Source organism: Melozone crissalis, unplaced genomic scaffold (genome assembly GCF_028551555.1).
Source record: "Melozone crissalis strain CALT ecotype California unplaced genomic scaffold, PUWL_Pcris_2 ptg000044l_1, whole genome shotgun sequence".
In the NCBI taxonomy this organism is placed as follows: domain Eukaryota; kingdom Metazoa; phylum Chordata; class Aves; order Passeriformes; family Passerellidae; genus Melozone; species Melozone crissalis.
In genome coordinates, this window is record NW_026535822.1 from 2,838,753 (window position 1) to 2,852,929 (window position 14,177).

Consider the following 14,177-nt stretch of genomic DNA (forward strand, 5'->3'; position numbering starts at 1 on the left):
AGTGGCAGGAGCGCCTCAGCCAGCTGCAGGGCGATGGGGGTGGCTATTGGAGCACCATTATCCAGGAGCAAATATCTGAGTAGAAGAATGCTGATCCTGATCATGTCGCTGTCATTTTCCTCCAGGAGCTCCACAAGACTTTCAGTCAGGCTCTGCATTTTTTCAGCCTGTGCGGAAGATGACTTTGTGAAAGGCCGCCCTGCTGCTGTAGGGCCCAGAGGCCAAAGGCCTGTCCCGAAGCACTGGGGCAGGGAAGCAGGAGAGATGGGAAGAGCTGCCCCAGCGACCGAAGCCCAGGCAAGGCCAAGCGACTGCGTTGCCCAGCCCCACGCTGCCTGCACGGCTTCGGCCACTGCCCTCTTCTCACCATCAAGGGATTCTTGCCCAGCACTACGAGGCCTCGGAGTGCCAAGTAACGCCTGGCCATGTGCTCGCTCTGCAGGTTCTGTGCCAGGATCTCCAGGACACTGTCACTGCATTGCCTCAAGTCCAGGCACTCGAGGACCTGAAAGGCACAGGGCAGTGACAGGGGAGCCGGCCGGCAGGAGCCCAGAAGCGCACAGGGCCGGGCCCAGGCAGCAGCACAGGGCACGGGCACTGTCCTGGCAGCTGTGGCTGCCAGAGGCCAGAGGGCTGGGAGGCCGCTCAGCCAGGCAGCGCTGGCCTTGAGGCTCACCTCCACAAGGAATGCCAGGGCAGGGAAATCTCAGTATGGCATCTCTTTGCCGAGCAGGGCGAGCAGGTAGAATGCCACTGCGGAACAAAAGTGGATGGCTAAGCGGCGAATTTCTCTGAAGAGGGGAAAAAGGAAACAAGAGCCTGATGCAGTGGGGCAAACGTCTCCCAGGCGTGACTCACCCAGTTCTCATCTTTCCCCAGCACCCTTCCAGCAAGGGGACGTGGGCCGTTTGGGAGTTGGTTGCTGATGGGCACCCTCCTCTGCCAGCCTTTTCCAGCCTGCTTGGCCATCCCTCAGTGCCAAGGCCCTCTGACCCATGGCCACCACGGACACTTTGTGGGGCACCTGGGCACAGGGCAGCAATGTCAGAGGCAGTGGGGAGAAGGGGGTCTCACCTGGCAAGCAGAGCCACGGCAAAGTGGTGAGTGTCAAGAGAGAGCAGCGTGTCCCAGGCACACCTGCGCTCCATTGCCACCACCACATCCTCGCAGCGGAGAAGGCAGAGCAGGGACTTCAGGGTGCGCACAGCAAACCTGTGTGCACAGCAAAGCCCAGGTCACACTGGCAGCACTGGCTCCTTGGCAGGCCACGTGGCAGGGACAGGAGGAGTGGCATGGAGCACCTGTTGGGGCTGGTGGCAAGGCCGTGCTCTTCCTGGCATCCCTTCCAGAAGGTGTCGACCTCCTCTGGCATATCCAGAGTGCTGAAGAACACTTGGAATAGCAGATGCACAAATAGGCGGGGGAAACATACCTTCAAGATCCGTGGGAGACAGGGCACCTGGAGGATCTTCCACGTCACCACAGTTGCCTGCAAAGGACAAAGCCCCCCGAGACAGCGCTCAGTGCCGAGGTGTGTGTGTGGCAGGGCCCGAGCGTGGCAGGGAGAGGCCAGGAGAGAGCATGGCAGGGGGAGCACGGGGCCTGGTGGGCCTGAAGCTGCCCCTGGGCCAGGTTTCAGGCCAGCGCCTGAGGCAGGGAGATGCAGTGGGGGAAGGAGGATGGAGTGCTGCTGGAGAGACAGCCTTGGGGCCTGCAAAGGCCAGTTGCAGAAACTCACCGTCAGGGCAAAGACAGCCGTTTCGTCCCCATTGGAGGGGCAGGTGCTGTACTCTGGCCAGCTGCCCAGCACATCCAGGAGGATCAGCTGCGCCAGCTCCGCAGTCCTGGCTGAGCCCATGATGGTCTTCCACATGGCCATGGCAGCTCTGTGGGGTTAGAGCTGTGTCTCAGGAGGGTCTCAGAGAAAGCACCAGGGGCAGCTGAGCCGGCTTCCATTTCTGCCTCTGCCCAGTGTCCCCCTGCCAGCAGGAGTCAGACAGCCCAGCCCGATGGGGACAGAGCCCTGAGAGGCGGCAAGGGAGCACGGCAGCAGGCTCAGGGGCTGGCCTGGCAGGGCTGGGAAAGGGAGCATCCAGAGGGCCCTGGAAGTCTCTGTTGCTCTGACACCTGGGGCAGGCTGTGCAGGGTGATGGGCTGGGGAGGCCTGAGCCCTGTGGGCAGGTGGGCCCCATACCTGTCACAGGACGGGGCCACACGCAGGAGCGTCACCACTGCGTCATTTGGCTGTGCTTGGGTGAGATCCAGCAGGGTCTCGTCCAGCCTGTGCTCAGCAGAATCATTGGCCATGAGGCACTGGTGGATGTAGCTCACCATGGCAGGCACCTGGAGAAGGCACAGGGAGACTTGGAAAGCTTCCAGAGGGAGCAATGTTGCCAGCTTCCCCCGAGGAGTGCTTCCCTTCCCACCCCACTGCCATGTGGCCTGAAAGGCTCACAGCAAGCAGCATGCGTGGATTGGGAGGCCAAGCAATTGCTGGGAGGATCAAAGCCTGGCCCAGGCTGCTTACTTGCTTTGGAGTGTAAAAATCTTCCTCTACAAGCATACGCAGAAGGCCAGCACTGGTCTTGCTGAGGAAGATGGGCGAGTATGGTCTGAGGCCTATGCCCGTGGCGATGGTCTCTTCCTCCTCAATTCTCTTGAGGAAGTTGCAAACAAACTGTAGGAGAAGGGCAAGAAGCCGAGGATGTTGCATGGAGTGCTCCACACACACGGTGCTGGGCTGAGCAGGGACAGCAGGCCCAGCCCAGGTGGGGGTGGCTGCAGGTACCTGCGCTGTTCTGCGGAAGCGGCCACGGCTGGACTCCTGCTCTTGTGTGTGCTCCATCTTGCTTTCCCACTCATTTTGCTGTGCTTCCTCTCAGCTAGTTTTGTGGCTATTTATGCAAAAGCAAATTTCTCCGTCCCTCAGCTGGAGAATCTCCTTTGGACACATCCCAGGTTGCAGCCCTGAGTCGTGGCCTGTGCATCTCTGGGGCAGCAGAGCTCACTGCTGTGACTTTGCAGAATCTGTTGTTATTCCCACCCCTGATTTTCAGCCCCCAACCCCTGAAGGACCAGATCTTGCCCACCAACCTTCTCCTTTGCTGAGGAGAACCACAGAGCTGAGACAGGAGGGATGGAGGGCAGAATCCTCCAGCAACAGATGTAGGAGGGAAAGTTGTCCCATCTCCGTGGTGAGGACTTCTTGTGAGGAGGCTGAAGCAGAGAGAGAAGGGGACAAAGGGAACCTGTTGGAGCAAGTCCAGAGGAGGCCACAAAAATCACAAAAAGGGCTAAAAAGTCACAAAAGGAGCATCTCAGCTACAGAGACAGGCTGACAGAGCAGGGGGTGTTCAGCCTGGAGAAGGCTCTGGGAGACCTCAGAGCCCCTTCCAGTGCCTAGAGGGGCTCCAGAGGGCTGGAGAGGGGCTTTGGACAAGGATCTGGAGTGACAGGACAAAGGGCAATGGCTTCAACCCGCCAGAGGTCAGGTTAGATTGGATATTGGGAAGAAATTCTTCCCTGTGAGGGTGGTGAGGCCCTGGCACATGCTGCTCAGAGAAGCTGTGGCTGCTCCATCCCTGGAAGTGCTCAAGGCCAGATTGAAAAAACCTGGTCTAGTGGAAGGTGTTCCTGCCCATGGCAGGGGGTTGGAATGAAACATCCTTTAGGATTCTGTCCCAGCCAAACCAATCTATGATTCTGTGGTTCTAGGAAATGGAAGGTGGGAAGAGCAGCCCTGAAGCCAAAAGACCTGGCACTGCTGAGGAACAGAGATGGACTAAAGAAAGTAGAGCATGTGCTGTGTGATGCTGATGGATGTTTGGCACAGGGTTTTTTTAGATCCCTTGTTGTCATGTCTGAGCTCCTGCCTGCCTATTTTGAGTGGCCCACAGTGGCTGCATGTACTTGCCCTGTTGCCTGTTTAGACTGGGGATTTGTGACACCCTTGCTCAAAATGTGGCAGCAGAAGTACCAAGGTCACAGCTCCTTTTGAAAGGGGGAGTTTTAGGATTTTTCCAAGAAAAGGGATTGCTATTAGATTGGGTGCTGTTAAATCAAAGAGGCCCATGGCTCACAAACTCCCTTTGTTCCTGCTTTCAGCACTCTGAAGCCTGGATAGATTGCATGACAGAGTGAAATAATCCATAAATAGAGCAACATGGTTTTGTATCTTGGCAAGGATGATGCTGCTGAACCATGCAAACTGACTTTGCTCTCTCTCTCTCAGTGCAGAGATCCTGTCTGGCTGCAGGGAAGGAGTGATGCCAGCTCTCCACAGTGCTGGGGGACACAGACAGCCCCTTCTCCCATCTCAAGTTGTGTGCTTCAGCAACCCCTGAACTGCCCTTGGCTTAGAAAGTGCACAATAATATCCTTCCCCAGCTGGAATCACCCTCACCTCACAGTACAACACCTCCCATGCTTGGATTCACAGAATCTCACAGTCCTTGAATGGGTTGGGTTGGAAGAAACATCAAGATCATCCAATTCCAACCCCTTGGCATAAGCAGGATTCTTGGAAATTTGCTCTTCCTGTGGCTGAACTGCTGCAAGGGCCTTTGAGAGGAAATCATATCCTGTTCAACAGCCCACTCTTGCAGCAAAAGGGGTTTTTCCTGCAGTCTGTGTTATTTCTGAGGGAGGATGTAGCTCCAGTGCTGATGGAGGCTCCTGCTGCCAGCAGTGGTCAGGGAGAGCATGGCTGCTTCCCTCCCCTCTGGGCCTGAAGCCAGGCGGGAAGGGCTGGAGCCTGCAGCAGTACCAGCACTGCCAAACAGCACATTTTCAGTGTAGTGAAATGAAGAATGATCCTTCAAGAAACCAAGCAGGAAACTTGATTTTTCCAAGGAAACCATTGAAAGAATCAGCATCATCCTGTAGGCTGCTTTTGGCTGCATTAGATCACCATTTTCCTGGCCACAGAGAGGGGCCCAGGAAGAGCCTGAGCTGTCTCTGTCCATTCAATAAACATCAGTTTCTCTGTGTGTTTCCAGCCGGGCATGTGCAGTGAATGCTCCAAGAATAGCTCATGTCATGCTCATTTCATTCAGTGATGAGGAATAAAAACAGAAGCTCTGTAGTCAACATGAAATTAAGATTAATGGCTTTTCAGGTTGATTTCCTCTGTGTGAAACAAACCCCATATTGCGATTTGGCTATTTAATGTTTGCTCGATGTTAGTCATTAATAGCAACTTCTCCACATGCACAGGTCATTTGCTCACATATTTTGGAGTTTCTCTGATCTCAGCCTTGCACTTCTCTTGCTTTGTTTAGCCACAGGGGAAATCATAGGATCACAGGATGGATTGTGCTGGAAGGGACCTTAAATGTCATCTATCCAACCTTCATGGCATTAAAATTTCTGGAGATAATCACCTGCCACCAGGGACCCAGCACAAAGGGGCAGAGAATGAGCCCAGCCCCTGCTGCTGGTGTTTGTCCTTGTCCCTGCATCCCAGAGGTGACTGGGAGGTGGCAATGGAAAGCCACCCAGGGCTCTCCCTGTGCTTTGCTTTGGCATCTGCACCGAGGTTTAATTTGCATGTGCTAGGCTGGAAAACTGCTTCATCATCTGGTGAGTGTCAGTGATGCCACTGAGCCCTTCTGCCTGGGGATATCCCCCAGGAATTGTGGAGGATGAGCTGGAGACCAGGCTGGATGGGGCTCTGAGTACCCTGGTTAGTGGAAGGTGTCCCTGCCCATGGCAGGGGGTTGAAACTGGATGATCTTTAAGGTCCTTTCCAACCCAAACCATTCTGTGATTCTCTGAGTCTGTGAATTGTGATTCTGTACTTCTGTGATTCAGTGATTCCATGATTCTGTGATTCCATGAGTCTGTGACTCTGTGAGTCTGTGAATCAATGATTCTGTGAGTCTGTGAGTCTATGATTCCATGATTCTGTGAGTCTTTGGTTCTGTGATTCCATGATTTTGTGAGTCTCTGATTCCATGATTCTGTGAGCTATTGGTTCTGACCTGCCCCATCCATCATGAAATGGTGTCCATCAGCCTCACACCCCAGCTCCTGGTCAGCGTGGATGAAGGAGCTCAGCTGGGTGTGGCCATGGCATGAAGGATCCTGCTGAACCCATCACATGGATAAAGGAAATTTAATTCCATCTGTAGGATTTCCATCAATGCTGAGCAGCAGCAGGCTGGGTCTCAGGGGACATTTTTCATTGTGTTGAAATCTGACTTTGTTAATTACCAGTCTCTGATCTCATTTGAGGGTTAAGGTTATGAAACAGAATCCTTATTTCTCTGATTTCCTTATCCAGCTTGTTTATTGAGTCTTGTCCAGGGGGTGGTTTGGACCTTAGAAATTCCCAAGTTGTCTCACACTTCTGGCATGAGCTGTGCAGAAGCATTGGAGCAAGGGGAGGTGATGGAGATATGCAGAAGTCCTGGTGAAAGACACAGCAAGAAATCATCTCAGGAAAACTGAAAATGAGGACAATGGTCTTGCTGCCAAATTATAGCTTCTTTTACCCTCAAAGGGAACTCCTCCTTCCCACATGGGAAGCACCCACCCCAGGCAGCCAGGGAACATTGTGGTGGGGGCCTTTAGCAGTGACACCAGTCTTTGGTGCACCCCAGGCTGTTGACTTCCTCTTGAGGAAAGCTTCCCATCCTCTCTTTACTCAGGAAGCACCAAATTTGATGGCTGTAGGCAGTCAATAGAGCGCCTGGTTTTTATCCACACATCAAATTTACTTTCTTTTTTAAAGAGAAAATAGCCACTGAACAGCCCTTGAAGATTGGGGCTAGTGTCTAATTCCACTTGAAGAGCTTTGTTAGATAATTGCAGTATTTTTCTGAGAGAAAATAGAACAATCAAGGCTTGTAATTAAAAGTCATTCAGGCAGCTTTGATCCTTCTCTCTTCATCTTCACTTACCAAACACAAATGCCAACAAGGACTCATGGCAATATTTACAGTCACTATTTTTGGCCTTTGCCTTTAAATTAACTCCTCTTCCTCGCTTCCAGTCAAAAGAAGGGGGAGGGAGGGAAATGGGGCCTTTCAACAGGTGTTTTTTAGAATGATTATTTTGGAGGATCCCTGATATCATAGAGTAATTAAGTTTAGAGAAGCACAACAAGTCCAACTATCACACACTAGCCACACCACCACATTCACCACTACACTAAATGAAATGTCACACACAGAGGTTTTTTGAACACTTCCAGGGATGGTGACCCCACCACTGCCCTGGGAAGCCTTTTCCAGGGCTTGACCACCATTTTGGTGAAAAAAATATTTCTGATAATCTAATCAAACCTCTAAATATCTAAAAAAATCTAAAAAAAAAAAAATCTAAACATATTTCTAATATCTAATCAAACCTCCCCTGGCACAACTTGAGGCCATTTCCTCTCATCCTGTCATTCCACAATGACAAACCTGGAGCTCCTCTGGAGACCTCAGAGCTGCCATAGATCAAATTTATCATCCCAAAACTGCCTCCAGGCACAGCCTCAGCTGCAGTGGTGGTGTGGATGGGACAAGATCCACACGCTCTGCCCTGGGCATGGACAGGGAGCTGCCAGGGCCATGTCCCACAGCCCACAGGGGATCCTCAGGTGAGCTCCTGACTCACTGGGAGAGGAACCCAGCCTGGGAAGTCCCAGCAGCAGGTGGGGATGTCAAACCTTGATGTGCTGAGACCCTCTGAAGGCACCAAACTGGGCTGGTTTCTCCCAGAATTGGCAGTACAGCCAGTGGGTTGTCATTTCATTGGGTTTATGGTGGGACCAACAGCGGCTCATCAGCACCCAGGGGCTCCCAGCAGTCCCAAAAAAACGAGGTGAGTGCTACAGGTGTCAGGTTGTACAGGGAAGGGACAAATTCTCTTCCTTGGCTTGATTTGAACACTGTCTTCTGGATATCCTTCTGCTTCTCATCTTTCACAGTCCAAGGTTTTGCTTATCCATGTTTAATTTTTATTTCCATATTTTCCTCACATCAAGATGCTTCTGAGAGCCACGCCTTCAACTCTCAGTGGGGTATTATTTCTTTTCTCACCCAAAAATCGTGACCAGCCTTGGGGAGGCAGTGTGAGACTGTGTAAGACCCAGGGGACTGGAGCTTCCCGGGAGAACAAGCTGCAGCACGGCTCGGATGAGGACAATTGATCCAAACAGACAATATTGCTGTGGCATGAAGATTTAAAAAGCAACAACAGCTTCTGATCCCCCACCCTAGCTGAGATGCCTGCATGGAAAGCCTGTGGTGGGAATATGAGCCCTAATTCCTAAAAGTGGGAATATGAGCCCTAATTCCTAAAAATGGGAATATAAGCCCTAATTCCCGGTGGCTGCCCCGCACCTTTGCACCCATTAATGCAGCACACACTGTTCCAGAAGGAAATCCACCCAGCTTTGAGGCTGAGCTGACTCTGTGCATGGCTGGGAAGGGGTTAGGAGGAGGAGGAAAGCCTGGGTTCCTAATTCAGCCTCCCTGCAGACCCCAGACAGGGTGCTTGCTTTAGGAAGGGATTTATGCAGTGAATCGCTAATGGGGTTTGTTTTCCTGCTTCCAGTGTTCAGGATGCAGCTGATGTGGGCTAGTGTGACAAGCCAGCCCCAGCAGTGGGAGGAAATTCAAAGGAACGAGCTGGCGTGGGGGTTTCCCTGGGGAAATCTTGTGCTGGGAGTGGGCAAGCATCTCCCTGGAGGTGTTTTCTGCTCTCCCAGAAGGAGCCAAAGCAGCCTGGCTTCTGATGCTGTGCTCCGAGGGTCTGCCCAGGCGCAGGAAGCCCGAATGTGCTGTTTCCCCGCAGGAGCAGAGTGCCAGGCTGTGTGTGAGGCTGAAGATGCTGCGATGGGGGGGATGCAGCGATGCTGAGCTGAAAGCAGCGAGTGCCGCTTAGTGCCGCCGGGCTGAACCGCACCGGGGCTCCGCGGGAGCTGCAGCCTCCCCTGGGCTCGGGAGGGCACCTGGACAGCCCAAATCCTTCTCCCCCCGGAGCCTGGCACCCGCACGAGCGGCCAAGGCTCCTGTCGGGTGTTTGGCACGGAGAAAATCGCGGATGCAGCAGGATGCTGCCATAGGGAGATGCTGAGATGAGGCTGCCCGTGCTCAGAAATGGAAGGGGCAGGGGATGCAAGAAACGTCTGGAAATGCCCGTGGAGGGTTCAGAGAGGAGGGAACCAGACTCTCCTCAGTGATATCCAGTGACAGGAGACACGAACTGAAACATGGAAAGTTCCATTAAATCACAGGAAGGAAATTCACTGTTCAGGTGGTGAAGTACAGGAACAGGTTGTCCACTGTAGCATCTCCATCCTCAGAGACATTCAAACCCGAGTGGACACAGTGCTGGGAAATTTAACCCTGCTTGAGCCATGCTGTGACTGTGACTATCATATCATTTTTTCCATTTAATGGAAAAAACTCCAGCTATATCATTGTCATGTCTGAAGTGGTTAACTCACACTGAAAAGCTCCTTTCCATGCAAAAAAATACAGTAGTTTTTCTACTTAATAAAATATATTGCCTTTCCTAGAGCCCCAGTGCCAGTGAACAGTGATGTTTCAGCTGATTGGGCAGCTTGTGTGAGAGGTGACATAATTTGAGTCAGTTTTCTCACACAGAGAGGTTTTTCCACCCGGGAAACCCATTGCCAGCAGGTGGCAACCACGCCAAAGCAAAATTCCTGGAGAAGGTTTGCCTGGAAGAATGTGTTCTCCTTCATTGTTCTACCACAGCTAGCACCTTTAATATGGAGAAGGCAACAGAGTGATCTTGTATCCACACATCTGTTTTTAGTTTTCCATCAATTAAATTGGAATCCCGAGGTATTGAGGGTTGTCAGTTTGGGTGTTGGGGTGCTCAGGGCACTGAATTTCCCCGAGCAGTCTCACCTGGGGTCTCCACCCACACCCACCCATGGCTCTGGGAGCCCATTTAAGCTGAGAACTGCAGCCTCCTTTCCTTTTATGTTCCGTGTACTGCCTTTTCCTGGGGGAATTTGGACAGGTAAGAGCCAAGCTTGGTGCCTGGGGTCGGAGGAAAGCTTAAAAGAAATATTTTAGCTATGACAGCCTTCCTAACAGCAGTAAGATACAAACTTCACTACTAGCAGGGCTAAAGGGTGTGAGAATGAGTTTTCCAAGCTTTCTATATGGAGTTTCTGATCTCCAGACTCTTCCAGTCAAGTCCTTTTGTTCCAATACTTTTGTTCAAGTATTCTGACTATTTATCTGTGAAAGAAGAAACTTTATATCTGCAGTGCTCACTACAGTCTTACTTATGGCTTACAAACCACCTTAATTTTGTTACAAACCTGCTGTGTTTATTTTATAATAGGCAAAATGCAATATATATAGCAAAGATATGGCACAAGTAGCATAAATTTTCTCTTGTGAAAGAAGGACCAGTCTCTTTATTCCCCCATGAGGTTTATTTCATTACTCACTCTTAAATAAATATGTATTTGACACTTTACAGGAACAACTAGTTCAAAATTATTTCTAACACAAGTTCTCACAGTTGTTATAGTATTTGTATGGTGTGCTGTTTGGCACCATTTTTGAGACTCAAATCTTCCTTTTGGTCTAAATTTAACAAGTCAGAAAAGAGGAAATTTGTGGTGGGGTGGAAGATGGACAATCCTTCAAAATCAAAAGGAAGCCATAACACACAGGAACATACACGAACATTGAAAATAGTTTCTTTTCTCTTCTAAATACTCATCCTCTCTTTTACAGATGTTTCATTGAAAGTGCTCATTAGCTCTGCTCCATTAAACAATCCTCCCTAATAACTCAGTGATAAAGAACTGAGCTTTGCACTCCTCTGGAAATTGGTCTCCAGCCTGTCCGTGCTGTACAGCAGATGGCAATAAAGGACCACTCTGTGGCAGAAGCACACCCCTGAAAAGGAAATGTTCTGGCCTTAGTAATTCAGAGGGTGAAATTAAAATCAGGGTCTAGAAATGCAAGTTGGTGGGAGCAAAGAGGGGAAATACAAGAGCTGCAAGTGGGCAGGACAAACCCTGTTGCTGATGAGGGTTACAAACAGACCACACATTACATATAAACCAAAGAAAGGACGTTGTGCATTCATTGGCCACTCCTCCAGTCTGCAAAGTTTCTCCTGAAAAACCCTGGAAGGGCAGGGACCTGCCAGCCCCAGCCCCCTGTTCAAGAAGTTCTGCATTCCAGCAGCTTCCGGAAACTTTTCCAAAAACTGTCATCCAGGAAAGCGTACAAGAAAGGATTCAAGCATGAATTGGCAGAGCTTAGGCTGGTGATGAAGTAGGATATCCCAATGACCATGGAGGTCTGGGGTAAGTCAGTGGTCAAAGCCACGACGGTAGCCAGGTGGAAAGGGGTCCAACAGAAGAGGAACACAGCCAGGACTATGAAGACCATGATGGTGACTTTCTTCTTGGCTTTGTCCAGGGCTCTGGCATTGGAGTTCAGGTGCATGTTCCTCAGCTTGTAGAGCGTCATGGTGTAGAGGATGCAGATGGTGGATAGTGGAATGGCAAAGTCAAGGATGAGGGTGTAGATCCTGCTGGCTTTGAACCAAAACCTCTCCAGCTTGGGGAAATTGAGACCACAACTCTTGATCTCCAGGTCGTCAGTGTAGACATTGGCAAAGATGATGAAAGGGAGGACTATGATGGTGACCAGGATCCAGATGCACAGGCTGACAATCCTGGCTGCTCGGTACGTGCGGTGGGGCATCCTCTTGGACCTGACCGTAGCCAGCACCACCAGGTACCTGTCTATGCTCATCACTGTCAGGAAATAAATGCTGGAGAAGATATTGTAGTGATCTATGGACAAGATGACCTTGCAGAGGATTTCTCCAAAGGGCCAGTAGCGGAGGAGGTGCTCTGCAATATTGATGGGCAAGACAAGGGTGAACAAGTCATCAGCGATAGCGAGGTTCAGGATGAACATGTTGGTCACAGTCTTCATCTTGGGGGCCTTGAGGATCACATAGATGACAGCAGTGTTGCCTGTGAGCCCCACAGCACAGATCACAGAGTAGATCACGGGCAGGACAATGTAGAAATCAGCTGCCTGCTCTTGGAGGGTGAAGTTGAACCTCATGCTGTTTTCCAGGTAGCAGCTGTTGCCTGCGTTGCTGCAGGAGCTGTTCAGATCATCCCAAAAGATGTTTCCCATGCCTATTGACCACAGACCACCTCCAGATACCACTGAAAGCCTCACTAGCCCAGAAGTGAGAGGTTTTTTGCTTGGTTGGGATATTTTTCCCCTCCTGTGAGAAGCAGCTGTTACCTCATTTAGATGTAGCTTATTTTCAAAGGTGAGTTGTGAGGCTTCTTGGACCACCTAACTTACCTCTCCCCCCCGTTGGAGAAGTTAGATTTTGAAGTGGTGATGGGAGAAGAAAATGTTTGGAAGACATAAGGCTCCATGAACCAAGAAAACAAGAGAATAATGTCTTTCTGAAGAAGTCAAGGAACTCTTCTTTCTGAGAGCATTCCAGTGAGCTTTGGCTTTTCTTTGCTGGGGGAGTTGATCGGCTCTCATTCAGCTGTCTAAAGTGACAGTTCTTTTGGGGCTGGCAGGAACAAGGAGGCAGAAGGGGGAATTTCGTGCCTGGCTGGCTGTTCACAGCCCTTGGAGGACTGGAGGGATGGCTGCAGTTTCTCTGGTACAGCTCTTGCTTTCCGTGCTGGAGCAGAAGCGTTCCAGTGGTTAATTAGCACCTGCCTTTGTGTGGAGTTCAGGCTTTTCATGGACAGCGATTTCACAAACAATGAAGAAGTTTCTGACACTGCTACTCCCCACTCCCAGGGTCCCCTAGCAAAAGAAGGAGGGGGAAAAATAGTTCAGGGAGTATTTCTGAAATTAACATTTAAAGGGGATTTCCCTGCAATCAAAGTACACCTTTAAGCAAGGGTGAGTTATGAACTTACTCACTCTGAAAACCATCCCCAGTACGAACAACTGGCAGCCCCCCAAATTTGGCACAGATAGACAAAGCTGTACATCTCAGAAGTTCAGGATTAATCGGGGAAGACAGAGAAAAATACCCTGAAAGAGACACAGCAGGAATCATCTCACCTGTAGCAGTCACCACATCCATCACTATTGCCTGACCCATACTTCCAAGAATTCCTCCACAGGGAATGAACAAAAAACCGACCCCTACCCCCCTCCACCGTGAAGATCAAAGGTTTGGCAACCGGTCCCAGGCTCTGCAGAGAGAAGTGCCTCACTTCTCCTGCCTTTTGTTGTCGCACAGCAGTAAAGTGAGCTGGACTGCCGGCGCTGGGGATGGGGAGTGAAGTGTCCCTTACCTGGGAAGCGGCTCCTCTGCCTCCTCCAGCACCTGCTGCTCTCACTGGTGAGCCTCTTCCCTCTGATCCGAGCTGGAGGAGGGTCTCTGGGCTGCTGACATATGGGGATTTGCAATCAGATCAACATGATGCTTCTGTGTGTGCGTGTTGTGTGTCTGACCGATTAGCACTTGCTTGGATCGGGGAAGGGGGGAAACAAGGGTTTTCTCTCTGCAGGGTTATTGAAAGAGTAAATACGGTGAATGTTTCCTTCAGGAATGAGGGAGATGTGGAGGGACACAGGCAGCACTCAGGACTGGCTAAGTGAGGGATGAAAGGATGGGAAGCAGGGGGTTAAACTGCTTCAATAGGGAAAAGTGGCTGGTTTTAACAAAGGGAGCAGGAGGAGGGTGAGCTACATTGCAACGCGCAAAATAAACAAATAAACAGATGTACCTTGCCAGATCTGTGCTGTTTTCGGCTGCTCTGGGGGAGTTTGGCTGAGTTCCTCCAGCTGGGTCTCTGATCCGGCTTTGGAAATCCAGTGAAATCCTTCAGATGTGCATCAGGAGGTGCAGGAGTCCCGTGAAGCTTCTTGGAAATGCACCCCAGGTTATAGAGCAACAATGTAAGATCACTTTACCAGCATGTCCCTAAAGAAAAAAAAAAAGAAAAAGGAAATCAAGAGTCTTTTGATTCTCTTTTAGTCTTTTAAGTATTGCCTGACCTTTGTTTCGAGACAAAGCAAGGGAAAACAGGAATCCATCACTGCCATGCCTGGCTGAGTGCATTAAACCAGGAGGGCCAGCTCATATATCTGAGCCAGTAGCTAAGAAGTGTGTCTGACTTTGCTCCTCTTTTTGGATGTTTTATATTCTTCTGGCAAGATTATTGTGCACCAGTAGCT

At 50.7% G+C, this 14,177-nt stretch overlaps 1 protein-coding gene across 1 annotated transcript; it reads right to left on the reverse strand.

Moving 5' to 3' along the window:
• Window positions 1-11,153: 11,153 nt before the first annotated feature.
• On the reverse strand, window positions 11,154-12,149 carry LOC128942828 (neuropeptides B/W receptor type 2-like). Its single transcript, XM_054285479.1, has one exon. It carries the CDS (start codon window positions 12,147-12,149, stop codon window positions 11,154-11,156), a length of 996 nt encoding a protein of 331 aa, XP_054141454.1.
• Between the last annotated feature and the right edge of the window lie 2,028 nt (window positions 12,150-14,177).